General features: G+C 52.9%; 1 protein-coding gene across 1 annotated transcript; it reads left to right on the top strand.

Annotated features, from left to right (window-relative positions):
- Positions 1–2,979: 2,979 nt before the first annotated feature.
- PEX6 (peroxisomal biogenesis factor 6) lies at positions 2,980–13,888 on the top strand. Its single transcript, XM_032463099.1, has 17 exons — positions 2,980–3,943; positions 5,634–5,797; positions 6,266–6,349; positions 8,772–8,874; positions 8,958–9,091; positions 9,733–9,844; positions 10,239–10,447; positions 10,815–11,010; positions 11,180–11,256; positions 11,404–11,536; positions 11,618–11,823; positions 11,960–12,021; positions 12,256–12,364; positions 12,654–12,770; positions 12,894–12,971; positions 13,116–13,255; positions 13,450–13,888. Exons 1-17 carry the CDS (start codon positions 3,062–3,064, stop codon positions 13,584–13,586), a joined length of 2,943 nt encoding a protein of 980 aa, XP_032318990.1. The 5' UTR covers positions 2,980–3,061; the 3' UTR covers positions 13,587–13,888.
- Positions 13,889–13,937: the final 49 nt, after the last annotated feature.

Below are 13,937 nucleotides of genomic sequence, written 5' to 3'. Positions count from 1 at the left end.
GGGTTCGGCTCCCAGAATTGGCTGAAGTGGAAGGTCCCGCCCTAAAGGGGGTCGAGCTTAGCGTGGGAGGCGGGGGTCAGGGGAAACCCGGGTTTAGCACCAAGTGCCGCACTTAGGCGTCTGCTGTGCGTCGGCTTCGGCCATTCTTCGCAGCCCTTTCCCTTTCCCCACTGCTACTCCGCCCAGTCCGAACTGAAGGAAAGAAGCCCTAAAATGAAGGGTACCTTTTGTCATCAGGGTAACGTAGCACTAATTGCCTACGCAAAATTGGTGGAGAGAGTTCCCATAAGTCCTCGAGGGCATCTGTTTCCTAGGAAAGGCTGGAGGAGTTTCAAAGGGGAAGCCTGGCAGATCGGGACTGGGGTGAAATGAGATGAGAATCCCGAGTTTGTTGCAACTTTGGACAGAGGATCCCCTGTCCTACTGCAATGGGGCTAGGGAACCAGCTAGACCTGAGCACTTGCGAATGCAATGGAAATGCTACCTCATTATTGAGTGTCTGACGAAATGCATCCCTTACTCTCCACCCAGCCCAAGCCAGTGTCCTATGGATAAGATCAGTTCCTGCCCTCAAGGAGTTCACAGTCTGGTGAAGTTCACAGTGGTGTATAAGCAGATGATTAAGATACAATGTATTAAATTACACAAACCTCGAGGTGGCTGGAGTATGTTTCAGAAAGTCAACTCCAGTAGCCGATTGAAGAAACTGCAGAAGGCACAAGAATCTGCCTGTAGTCCTCGCAAAGGAGAGCAATGTTATAAAGCAGTGGCCATAGGCATGGAGAAGAAAGGACAAAATTGGGAAATGTGTAGAATCAACAGGATTTGGTGATTCATCGGATTGTGGGAAGGATGGTAAGGGAAAGGGAGGGGTCGAGGATGACTTCTGAAAGCCGTCAGAGATGTAGGAGGAAAATTGGTGTCATGATGGCAAAGGAAGTATAAAAGGATTGGTCAATAGTGTCAGGTTAATGCCAGAGAAAGGCTGAGTAAGATCAAGATCAAACAGTATCACCTATATTCTGCAGTTAAGAGGTTACAGGGGAATCTTTGCAGGAAAGTTTCAGAAGAGTGGAAGGAAAGTTATAGTGGGTTGAAGAGTAAGCAAGAGGCATGGAAGTAAAGGCAACAAATCAAGGCTCCTGGTTATCTTACAGAAGTAATATTTGGCTTTCAATAACTAATGATAGGGGCAGGGTATAACTCAGTGGTAGAGAGAAGCTTAGTGTGCACAAGGTCCTAGGTTCAATCCCCAGTACCTCTATTAAAATAAATAAGTAAATAAATAAACCTAATTACCTACCCCCCAAAATATTAAAAAAAAGAAAAAAACTAATGACAATTTCAAGGTAATGCAGAGTGGACAGCATGCCAACCATTATTTGCTGGGGGAAGAGCCTGGGAGGAAAGGATGTTTATTTGTGGACGAATATTTGTGTCTGTCTGTATGGGTGCTGACCTAAGCAGGATACCAGATGTATTTACCCATTCCCAAGGCCTCAAGGAGCACTATAGCCCTGAGGCCTGGATCTTGCCTGCTACTGTGTAAAGCAGTCATATCCTCTTTGGACCCACCCCATCATCCTCCAGGTCCTTGTTCCCTCTGAGAGGCAGGGAACTGAGCCACAGAGTTTAGAACTACCAAACGGGAACTTCCATCCTTGTGAATTCAGGTATGTTCTTGCATGCTGTTTTAAAGATATGGAACTGGTTGGGGAGTGGGGTGGCGTATAGCTCAGTGGTATAGCACATGCTTAGTATACACAAGGTCCTGGGTTCAACCCCAGTACCTCCATTAAAAAAAAAGAAAGAGAAAAAGAAAAAATTTTAATAAATTAATTTTTTTTAAAGATGTGAAACTGGGCAATTTCAGGTTTAGGACTAAAGGTACCTCCAGAAACTATAATCAAACATTTAAAAAATATTTTCTTGTCTCTCTAAGGATAGAAATATCTTATAACATGAAAATATAATATTCACCTCTCAAATTTTCAGGAAATTTTCAGGAATACATAATGTACAAAGTAGAAGACTGCCTCAAGATGAAGGAAAGGAGAAATTTGGGCAATAGTTGGAAGAGAATGCAAGGTCCAGAAAGAGTAGACTGCCACCAATCAAACCATTGATTCTAAATGCAAGTATATTGTTAATAACTGGAAGTGTGACCAACCAGTGTCCAAGTAGAAGACAAGGATGTACTCTAAGTAACAGCACAGACGGGAAGAAAGCTGTTGGTTTTGTACTCATAACTGAAGCCTTGAACCCTTCTCTTCTGCCTGCTCTGCTGCCCACCCCTCTCTAGGATGGAAACAGGAATGGGTCTCCAGTCTGCAAGGATTGGTGGGGGGAGAGCAGCCAGTTTTGGAGAGATGAAAATGCAAAGCTGCTTTGTCTTCACTTCAAATTTGGTGGGAGTAGATTGAACAGGACAATAAACAGGACAAGAAACGCTGGAACGTGGGTTTTGTGTAGAATGTGTTGAAACAGGTGTGGCAGCACCAAGCATTTCAGGGCTACATGAATCACATATAGTTATTCAGCCAGCAACCACTACATATCCATAAGCATGTCTGAGACAGTTTTATAATCCTACCACTCCCTCGTGCAATCTTCCTCACAACCCCCAAACCTAAGTGCCTACAGTTCCACAGAGTGGACTCCTTCCTAAACACTCCACAGCTCCCAGCAGGGGGTCAGGTTTAGTTCAGGGGGCACTGACCATTCATTGATCATTCAATAAACTGTTAAGTACATGCTATGGGGCAGGCTAGTTGACAGGACGTTACTCCCCGAGCAGGCGCGGAAGGTAAATCTCTGTAAACACGTCTCAAAGGGCGCGTGTGTAACTGCAGCGATCGCCTTACTGCCATCGAGGTATCACGCTGATCAGTCCAAGGTGCAGCTCACCCTCCAGGATCATGCTTCGTGTACCGTACGCCCCGCCTACTTCCCTCGTTCCTCCCCCGGCGGAAGCGGAAGAGGTGTGTTTGTCGCCTGGACGGCTGACTCTAAGGCTTCGGAAGCCGCGCTCCTTCACGGTGCTTGTTGGTCTACTGTCACCATGGCGCTGGCAGTCTTGCGGGTGCTGGACCCCTTCCCGACCGAGACACCCCCGTTGGCGGTGCTGCTGCCGCCCGGGGGCCCTTGGCCTGCGGCGGGGCTGGGCCTGGTGCTGGCTCTGCGACCTGCAGGGGAGAGCCCGGCAGGGCCGGCGCTGCTAGTGGCGGCCCTGGAGGCGCCGGCCGCGGGCACCGAAGAGCAGGGACCCGGGCCCCCGCAGCTGCTGGTTAGCCGCGCGCTGCTGCGGCTCCTGGCCCTGGGATCCGGAGCGTGGGTGCGGGCGCGGCCTGTGCGGCGGCCCCCAGCCCTGGGCTGGGCGCTGCTTGGCACCTCGTCGGGACCCGGACTCGGACAGCGAGTCGGACCGTTGCTGGTGAGGCGCGGAGAGGCCCTGCCAGTTCCCGGACCGCGGGTGCTGGAGACGCGGCCGGCGTTACAAGGGCTGCTGGGCCCAGGGACACGGCTAGCTGTGACAGAGCTCCGTGGGCGGGCCAAACTGGGTCCGGAGACTGAGGACTGCAGCCGGCCCCCTCCCCCGCCCGTAGTGTCCTCCTTCGCGGCTTGCGGCACAGTCCGACGACTCCGGGGAGTTCTGGGAGGGACTGGCGATTCACTGGGAGTGAGCCGGAGCTGCCTTCGTACCCTCGGCCTCTTCCAGGGCGAATGGGTGTGGGTGACCCGGGCCGGAGAGACATCGAACACTTCCCTGCCACACTTGGCCACAGTGCAGGTCCTAGAGCCTCGCTGGGACCTTTCTGAAAGGCTGGGACCCAGCTCCGGACAGCTGGGAGAGCCCCTCGCTGACGGACTGGCCCTCGTGCCTGCCACTCTGGCTTTTAATCTCGGCTGTGATCCCCTGGAAGTGGGAGAGCTCAGAATTCAGGTAGGATACAGGACTGAGGTCAGGAATGCTTCCTCCTCCTTATCCCCTCTTCTTTGAACTGAGTGGGAGGACCAGTGCCGTAGAATTTAGGTCTCTTTCTCCTTAGATCTTGGGCTTTCTCTTTAAGACCTCTTAACTTTATTCATTCTCTACAATTAAAATATGTTGGTGGTGCATGAGAAGGACTTTCACTATTCAGGTGAAAGGTGAGAGTCACAGTCAAATTACCACCAGATGTATAATCTGCTAAATCTAATCAGTTTGTTGAAACGCTGCAGTGTATCCAGCATTGTGCAGAGTAGCATGGAGGATGATACCTCAGTGCTTTCACTCATGCTTATCCTTGACTCAAGTTCCTTCCTATTCTTCTAGCCTCCTCTGTTAAAATCCTACCATCCTTTTCTTTAAGACCCATCTAAGGATGCCACCCCCTGCTCAAAGCCTTACGTAATCTCACCAACACAAATTTAACATTACTTCCTATAACATTTTGTGCCTTTCAGAGAGCATTTGTTTTATTCTGTCTTGTTAATTGTGTAATCCAACCCCCAGTTATATATTGTAAATTCCTTGAAGGGAAAGGCTCTTTATTATCTTTATTGCTTGGTGTTTAATTTTAATATTTTAGTAAATATATCCAAGAGAAGTTTTTGCTTTCTGCCTTTTAGGAACTTACTTCAAGAAGATAATTGAGGGGAAGGGGGAAGGGTATAGCTCAGTGGTAGAACGCATCCTTAGCGTGCACGAGGTCCTGGACTCAATTCCCAGTACCACCGTTAAAAAAGTAAAATAAATAAATAAACCTAATTACCTACCTCCCCCTCAAAAAGATATTTTAAAAAAATGTTTAATAAAAAGTATTTTAAAAAAAGATTTGGAGGAACAAATATAGTCTAATGTTTAATTAAGCACCTAGATATATGGTTTAGGCCTGCAGTGTCCAATATGGAAGCCACTAGCCACTTAGTGGCTCTTTAAATCAGTTGAAACTAAAGTTAAAAGTTCAGTTCTTTGGTTACATGGTCACATGTCAAGTGCTCAATAGCCACTTGTAAATATAGAACATTTCTATTAGTGTAGAAAGTTCTATTAGGTAATGCTGGCACAGCCAGTTAGTGCTGTGGATGTCAAGAAGAGATACAAAATATGCATGAATGGGAGCCATGTGTGTTTCCTTCTGACTGGAGGAAAAATGCTGGAGAACTCAGGCTGGAACTCATTCAGCTGACCCAACCTTTTCAGCTTCAATGAGATCACACCCTTTAACTACAGCCTGAATTCAAAGGGTCCCCACTAATGTCCAGTTAATATTCCCAATGGCTGCCTGGTAATGGTTACCACGTTCTCCTCACCCAGTAGCTGCCTGGTGTCACTTAAAGGATTTGTGGGAATTACATGTCTTTACCATTTCACTGGCTCTGGGCTAACATGAAGGTTTCACAGAACAGTTATCTTTACTGGTGAACTTTTTGGAGCTAGAGTCAGAAAAGTCACAGTCAAAAATCTCTTCCTGGTGCTCATTAGGATAGGTTTCTGTTTTCTAAACAGGTATTCAGCTCTGCTGCCTTGGGTATCAAGCCTTGTGGTTATGGGAAGGATAAAGGATGAAAGTAGAAACATTGATTGCTGAGAGATTGGGCAGAGCCTGACTCCTTGGGAGAAGGTTGTAAGTAGTGGATTTCTCTAATAGAGGTACGTGGAGGGCTCCAGCACCTCTGAAGACAAAGGAAGCTGCTCCGTGCTGCCTGGGCCTCCGTTTGCCAAGGAGTTACACATCGAAATTGTGTCCTCTCCTCACTACAGCACTCACGGAAATTACGACCACGTTCTTTACCGGCACTTTCAGACACCCAGGTTAGCTACTTACCCCTTTCAGGAGGATAGCATCTTGTTGCTCCTCTCTTATCCCATGCCTTGGATTCAGGTACCACAGAGCCTCTGATTTTAAAAAGCCATATTTTAAGGCAACATTGTGGCTAGAAGCCTCTTGGTGTGCCAGGCAGACAGCAGAAGAGAAGTCTGGACCATGAGGTGAATCCGGACATTCTAAACTGAGAAACCACTCTGATTTGAAAAGGCCCCCAGAAAGCTGGGATCCTACTTGGCCCCTCTCTGGTCTTGGGTCCCCTTTCTAGACTCTCTGCCATCTCCCCCAGCTCATTCTAGGTCGGACTTGTTCTCTGGACAACTGCTTGAGATCTCTGGGTGGGCAGGAGGCTCCTAAGAAATAGTCTGCATCTTGGGGGTGGGCATGCGGGGATGTGTCAGGCCTGTGCTCTTGACTCCCATTGTGAGCTGACCAGGGCCACTGCTGTGTTACAGGGCAGTCCAGAAAGGGGATGTTCTGTGCGTGCCAACAGTTGGGCAAGTGGAGATCCTGGAAGGAAGCCCAGAGAAACTGCCCAGGTACGCAGCTGCCTCCTGTCCTACAGCTGGGATTCTTGACCTGGGTGCGGGAGTCCTACGACCCACTCCCCTCAAGTTGAATGGAATAATTTTGTGCATAGGAATATGTTGTGGTTGTCATGTACATTTTCCTAGAGAGACGGTACATTCTTCAGGTTCTCAGATAGACATGTGACTGAAAGAAGATTAAGAACCCCTGCGTGCTGACTTTGGGAGGTGTTTATCCCTAAATTGATCGGTGGTCCTAGGTAAAGTAAAGCATTAAGAATAGTTGAATGGCCTAGACCAAGGAGGGATTCCTTGCTTTCCATTCTCAGCCAGTGCTGTTTGGGTCAGGATTTGGGCCACACCTCCCATACACTCAGCATGAGGAGACCCAGGCCTTGATTTCTGCCCTAATGGAGGAAGTGTGCACATGCTGCTTTTCAACCCTTTCTCCCAAGGCAGGGGAGGGAGGGATTGCTGCTGTCCTTGAGAGCCCTTCTCTCTTTCCTTATCTTCAACCAAGAACAAGAAATAGAGCATAACTGAGACAAGGACCCAAAACAAAGAGTCCAACCTTTCTCCTCCTGTTGACTCTGACCACAGAGGTTCGGTGTAAAATGGTGAGGCAAAGAATTCAGATGCTACTTTGGCCTTTTGTGAAGGGAGAGAATGTGTACCCCCAAACCCCAGGACTGATTTCCTGTGGTGATTTACTAGGAGAAGGCAGCTGGTAGGCAACACTAACCTGACTTTCAGGGAACTCTCAGTGAGGTGGTGGGGCCAGCCTGCAGGAACTTGGGCATAAGAGTCCTGTTGTGCCCAAGGACTCTGGCCGAGCCAGCCTGGGTCCTCTGCCGAGAGAGAAGCCTTGTCTGGAGCTCCTGATTTGTCCTTGGTCAACATTCAGGGCTTGGTTCTGGCTAGTGCTCAATCTCCCCAGTCGCAAGGCTGTGGTACCCATCTGGCTCTCAGGAACACAGCCCAGTGTTCCCCAGCAGTGTCCAGATAATGTTCCAGAGGTCCGGCCCGTGTACTCACTGAGGTGGTCCATCCACTCTGCAGGAAAGGGAGAGGGGTGTCTCCCTGTCCCCTCCCCCTCCCAGGGCTGGTCCTCCTTGGATTCTACTGCTCTCCCTGGGCACTCTGACTCAATGTTCAGCCTGACTGAGAGTCTAGGTTAGGGACCCACCCGTCATTTATTTACAGTGAATAACAACAGGACAGTTTTCTTTATGTTCTAATTTTTACCACAATCACTGTCTACCGTCATAGTTTCACGAGTTTCCTAATACTAACCTGGTAGGCTTCCCCTCTACCTGGAGGAATTTACACCCTGACTGGACCTTAATTAGGCCCAGGCTCTGTTATTGCCTTGCTGCCTAAGGATTAAAGAGGGAGTAGTTCATCATATTTTCATTCGGAAAACTGGACTAGTAGCTGATATCTGCTACCCAGCCTCTGCCTCCTTAGTAGGTTGAGTAACACTAACTCCCTCTGACACAAGCCAGTGACTGCATAGCCCCGGTGATGGCTGGGAGCTTTTGAAAAATACACGTGCCTGTGTCCCACCCCAGATGTATTAGAGCAGAATCAGAGTGAGGCTGGGGCCTGTGCAGTCTTCTTATTTTTTTCAAAAGAAGGAAATTTTAATTTTTTAATTGAGATATTCATGCACCCAAAAATTCATGCTTTTAAAGTGTACAATTTAGTGGTTTTTAGTATATTCACAAGGTTGTACAGTCAGTGCCACTAATTCCAGAACATTTTCATCACCCCCAAAAGAAATCTCCATCCAGTGGCAGTCACTCCCTGTTCCCTCCTTCCCTCAGCCACTGGCAACCACTAACCTACTGAATGGAATCATCCAATATGTGAGAGATGTTGGTTTTTTAAAGTTTCACAGATAATTCTAATGTGCGGCCAAAACAGAGAATCATGAATCATTAAATGTCATTATTATCTGCTTGCGATGAGGTCTTGTGGATTATTGAATAAGAGCTAAGGGGCCTCTTTCCTCTGAGGTTTTGGGCAGCCTTGGCGGGTATGTTTTTTGTGGGAGAGACTGTAATCTGAAGCCAGTGAAAGTGGTCAGATGGTCACTGCTTGGTGCGGCAGTGGTTTCTCCCATTGCAGCAGGTGGGTAGGCCATTTACTTGGAGAAACCCACCCTCAAATGATGTTGTCATGAGGGATACAGAGGACCCACATAGCTCCCGCTCTCAAAATGCATGTGATCCAATCAGGGAGATAAGAAAGACTGCCTGTTTTTCTTCTGCCCCCTCCTTCTTCCCCACCTCCACCATGTCTGGGGGCATTTATTTGCACTTCTCTTGAGTTTGTCCCTGCAGTGGAGCGCTGATTGAGACCTCCACCTTGTCCGTGGAGAGTGGTGTGTGTGGGCTCTGGACCCAGGGTTCATTGGGCCTCTTGCTTGCAGGTGGCGGGAGATGTTTTTTAAAGTGAAGAAAACAGTTGGGGAAGCTCCGGACGGGCCAATCAGCGCCTACTTGGCTACCACCACCCATACCTCTTTGTACTTGGTGAGGCCCCAGTGGTGGGAGTAGACCTGGAAAAGGATCAGAAAGGACTTCCAGAGACTAAAGCTTCCTCCCACCTTCCACAGGTAGGTTCTACCCTGAGCCTCGTTCCAAGACTCCCTTCAGGGGAGTCCACTCCCTGGAGCAGCTTGTCTCCTCCAGGCCTGGAGGCCTTGGTGACCGAGCTCTGTGCTGTCCTGAAGCCTCGTCTCCAGCCAGGGTGAGTGACCACAGGCTCAGGGTGTGAGAAAAGCCTGCTCAGAACATCCCTGGAGGGGCACCAGGCCAGACAAGTACTCCTAATGCCCTGGCCAGAGTGGGATTGGATGGACCTCTCTCAAACCATTAGGCCCAGGCCACTAGCCCATATCCTGTCTAGAAGCAAATTCCCAGGCCCCTTTCCTGGGACAACCTCCACCCTCCAAACTTAGCTATGGAGGAAGGATCTCTACCAGAGACATCTGTCTCGGAGAGTGCCCTTCCCCTTGGGGAGCCCACTAGCCATCCTGACCTTCACCACCCTGGCCCTAAGAGACACAGGTCCTCATACCACTGGTCTAAGTATAGCTACAGACCCCTCCCTAATTCCTCTCAATATAATCCAGACCAGAGAGAACCAGATAGAAAGAGGCTTTACTGATGACAAAAGGGAGTCTCAACTGCTGGATACGCTCTCTGCTCCTGCCCAAGTACCACAGGTGGTGTGGGAAATATGGCCTCACCATGTGGTGACAGCCCTGGGGGGAGGGGTGCCTCAAGGAAGGTGTCTGCTTTCTCGATCCGAGGTTCCCTGTGTTCCTGGGGAGTCTCACTCACTTTTGGGCAGAGTGGAGGAAACAGATGTCTATTCTCTGGTTGCAGGGGTACCCTGCTGACAGGAACTAGCAGTGTCCTTCTCCAGGGTCCCCCGGGCAGCGGGAAGACCACTGCAGTCACTGCTGCCTGCAGCCGCCTTGGGCTCCACTTACTGAAGGTGAGGGTCCCCAGAGAGCAGACCCCAACTGTGTCTCCTCCCCAGCCGGCCCCTCCCTCTCCCTCTGCCCGCCCCTCCCAGCCCCTCCTCCCCGGGATACTAGCTGGGCCCCACCACCTTAGCCTAGTGGGCCAGTGGGTCAGGCATGGTCCCATGATGCTGAGCTGTACTGACAGATGCTCTCAAGAAGGAGGGGGTTTCAAGTTGTTGGCAAACAGTCCAGGGAATGAGATTAGGGCAAAAAAGAGTTAGGATTTGGCTAGTGTTACCTTCTTCCCGCATTCCTGCCCTCCCAAAAAGAGATGGCCTGCACCTTCTTCTGACTCCTCCCCCATTCTCCTGCCCCAGTCACCCTTGCCCCTTGCTCACAGGCCCATTGGGACCCCCTCCCCAGGTGCCCTGCTCCAGCCTCTGTGCAGATAGTAGTGGGGCTGTGGAGACAAAACTGCAGGCCACCTTCTCCTGGGCCCGGCGCTGCCGGCCTGTGGTTCTGTTGCTGACAGCTGTGGACCTGCTGGGCCGGGATCGGGATGGGCTAGGTGAGGATGCCCGTGTGGTGGCCACGCTGCGCCGCCTCCTCTTGGATGAAGACCCCCTCACCAGGTATCGGACAGCACTGGGCCTGTTAAGGGGTGTGGCGCAGCTTCCTGCCTCTCTTCAGCCTTCGCCCTCTCTTCCCCATTCCTTGGTGGCTTCTCAGACATGTCGCCCATCTGGCTGCTCTCCAGACAGCCCTGAGATGAGGGTTCCCAGAGGGAGGAGGATGCGGCCCCTGGTATTTCTTGGGGGACACTAGGTCGGAGTAAAAGAACAGCCTCTACCTTCACTGAGCTCCCTGTGTGAGGGGGAGCCCCACCCAGGATGCTCTGGGGCTCTCATCTCCCTGTCCCATCCCAGCACCACCATCCTCCCTGCCCTCCTGTGCCAGCAGGCCCCCTTCTCGCCCTCAGTGCCCACTCCCTGTCTGCAGCTGCCCTCCCCTGATGGTTGTGGCCACCACCAGCCGGGCCCAGGACCTCCCTGCGGACGTGCACACAGCGTTTCCTCACGAGCTGAAGGTGCCCGTGCTGTCAGAGGGGCAGCGGCTCAGCATCCTGCAGGCCCTCACTGCCCACCTCCCCCTGGGCCAAGAGGTGAACCTGGCCCAGCTGGCCCGGCGGTGTGCAGTGAGTACCGAGGCGGGGTGCAGGCCTCCCTGCACTCCTTGTTGGGGGAACTTGTCCTGCTGCCCTGCAAGTCAGGGTAGAAAACCCCGAGGCATTGGCATTGGGCCTCTGTTCCAGCTGGGTTCCTGCTGGCTGTGCCCTGCTCATGCGTTCTCTCCCGTGGTTCCAGGGCTTTGTGGTGGGGGATCTCTATGCCCTTTTGACCCACAGCAGCCGGGCAGCCTGCACCAGGATCAAGAACTCAGGGTAAGGAAATGGGGCACAGGAGGGGTGAGGCAGCCAGAGGTGGTGCAGGTGGCAGGGCTGGTGAGGAAGGGAGGAGGGCAAGGACCCTGATGGGGAGGAGGCCTTACATCAGGCCCTCCAGAGGCCTCCCTGGGTTTTTCTTGGCAGTTCTGGAGGTGGCTTGAGTGAGGAGGATGAGGGGGAGCTGTGTGCTGCTGGCTGTCCTCTCCTGGCTGAGGACTTTGGGCAGGCGCTGGAGCAGCTGCAGTCAGCTCACTCCCAGGCCGTTGGAGCCCCCAAGGTAGACACTCCAGGTCCTTGGAGGCGGGGCCACAGGTCCCTCCACCAGTGTGTCCCCAACCGTGCCCTTTCCATCTGCTAGATCCCCTCAGTGTCCTGGCATGATGTGGGCGGGCTGCAGGAGGTGAAGAAGGAGATTCTGGAGACCATTCAGCTCCCTCTGGAGCACCCTGAGCTGCTGAGCCTGGGCCTGAGGCGCTCAGGCCTTCTGCTCCACGGGCCCCCTGGCACCGGCAAGACCCTGCTGGCCAAGGCAGTAGCCACCGAGTGCAGCCTTACCTTCCTCAGGTGGCAAGGGGGCCCTAAAGGGAGGGCTGGTGGACTGGGGGCCGCAGCAGGCCAGGGAGCAGGAGGGGTTGGCCTGGAGGTCAGTTGTGTGTTTCTGCATCTGCCGAGTCTCACCCTCTCCCATCCTCTCCCTTAGCGTGAAGGGGCCCGAGCTCATCAACATGTATGTGGGCCAAAGTGAGGAGAATGTACGGGAAGGTGAGTGAGCTGTGAGGGGAAGGGCTGAAAGCCAACCCCAGTGGCCCCTGTGCCGCCCCCATCCTCAGGCTGCTCATGGTCACTGCTAGTCTTCCTCTCCACAAGTCAGGATCCTGCCCAGCAGGGCCTAGTACCTGAAGTGCTAGTGATGAATTGTCAAACCTGGGTTTCCCTCCTCATCTCCTGACTTCACATCCCACTGAGCCTCCCCATCTTGGGGCTCATCTCTCTCAGTGTTTGCCAGGGCCAGGGCCGCGGCTCCATGCATTATCTTCTTTGATGAACTGGACTCCTTGGCCCCAAGCCGGGGGCGAAGTGGAGACTCTGGAGGTGTGATGGACAGGTAGGGGTCTGAGACAGGATGGAGTCTGGGGTGCAGGACAGAGGGATGTGAGACAGGTTGCACTAGTCTTTGGAGCCCAAAGAGTTTCTGCCCTTCCAGTTCTGAGACAGTATAATGGAAACTAAAAGGGGCCGTGGAGTTGGGTGTGGAATGCTGAGGAGAATGGGGGCCTGCATGGAAGGGTACACGGGGTATGACTGAGCAGGGGGCCCTGTGGAGAAGGCCTGCAAGGAGGGAAACACAGGCAGGAGGGAGGCTGAGGATGCGTCAAGCACTTCCTCCTTTGCAGGGTGGTGTCTCAGCTCCTGGCTGAGCTGGATGGGCTTCACAGCACTCAGGATGTGTTTGTGATCGGAGCCACCAACAGACCAGACCTCCTGGACCCTGCCCTTCTGCGGCCCGGCAGGTGCACACCCCTTACCTCTCATCTCCACCAGGACCATTTGGGCCTGTCCCTTGACCCCCATCCTGTGCCTCTCCACCCTCATGCTGGGCTCCCTGCCACTTATGCCCACGTATCTCCCTACAGATTTGACAAGCTGGTGTTCGTGGGGGTGAGCGAGGACCGCGCCTCTCAGCTCCGTGTTCTGAGTGCTATCACGCGCAAGTATGCCCTTTTGGGGGGGATTCCTGAAGGGCTGGAGCCTCAGGATGGTTAGGGGATGAGTGTGGAATAAGCTGGTCAGGGATGCTGGTTGATGGGGGAGGGGATGCCAGGTAAAACTCTGTCTTTCCTGTTTCCCCACAACAGATTCAGGCTAGAGCCCTCTGTGAGCCTGGTGGACGTGCTGGACCACTGCCCTCCCCAGCTGACAGGCGCAGACCTCTACTCCCTGTGCTCCGATGCCATGACAGCTGCCCTCAAACGCAGGGTTCGGGACCTGGAGGAAGGTGAGCCACTTGCCAGCCCCAGAGGTTAGCCAAAAACCTAGTGGGCACCAGGCCCAGTTCTGGATTTCAGTGGAGGGACTGTGGACCATTAGGGACTCTGGGCAAGAAGGTGCCTACCCAGGCGCTCCCCTGCTCGGGCGCAGACCACAGCCTCTGTGCCCCAGCTGGGTCTCACCTACTCTCGTCACCCCCAGGCCTGGAGCCCGGGAGCTCCGCACTGCTGCTCACCATGGAGGACCTGCTGCAGGCCGCGGCCCGGCTGCAGCCCTCAGTCAGCGAGCAGGAGCTGCTCCGCTACAAGCGCATCCAGCGCAAGTTTGCCGCCTGCTAGGAGCCTCCTCGGCCTGGGACCCTGCCCACCCTGGGTAGCTCCAGAGACCTGAGAGAGCAAAGGCTGTTTCTCAGGCTGCTGCCATCAACCCACCTGACGGCTGCCTGCCCCTGGGAGATCCCCTGGGTGCCAAGTGGCATCAGGAGCCCCAGGAGAGCTCAGGGGCATCCCCTCCTGCCCTCCAGGCCAGTTCCAAGATTAAGGCTCTCTGCTCAGGAGAAGAGGTGGGGCCTGGAGCTCTGGGGATGGGGCCCTGAGAGAGCCCCTTCTGTGGCTGAAAATAAAGTGTATGCTGCCCCCTGCTGGTGGTGTGGTCTGAAAGGTTGGAGTAGGGAGGAGCAAGGCTGTGGA

The sequence above is a fragment of the Camelus ferus genome, chromosome 20, assembly GCF_009834535.1.
Source record: "Camelus ferus isolate YT-003-E chromosome 20, BCGSAC_Cfer_1.0, whole genome shotgun sequence".
NCBI classification, from domain to species: domain Eukaryota; kingdom Metazoa; phylum Chordata; class Mammalia; order Artiodactyla; family Camelidae; genus Camelus; species Camelus ferus.
The sequence above is the reverse complement of the archived record's forward strand: the minus strand, read 5'-3'. Positions and strand labels throughout refer to the sequence as shown.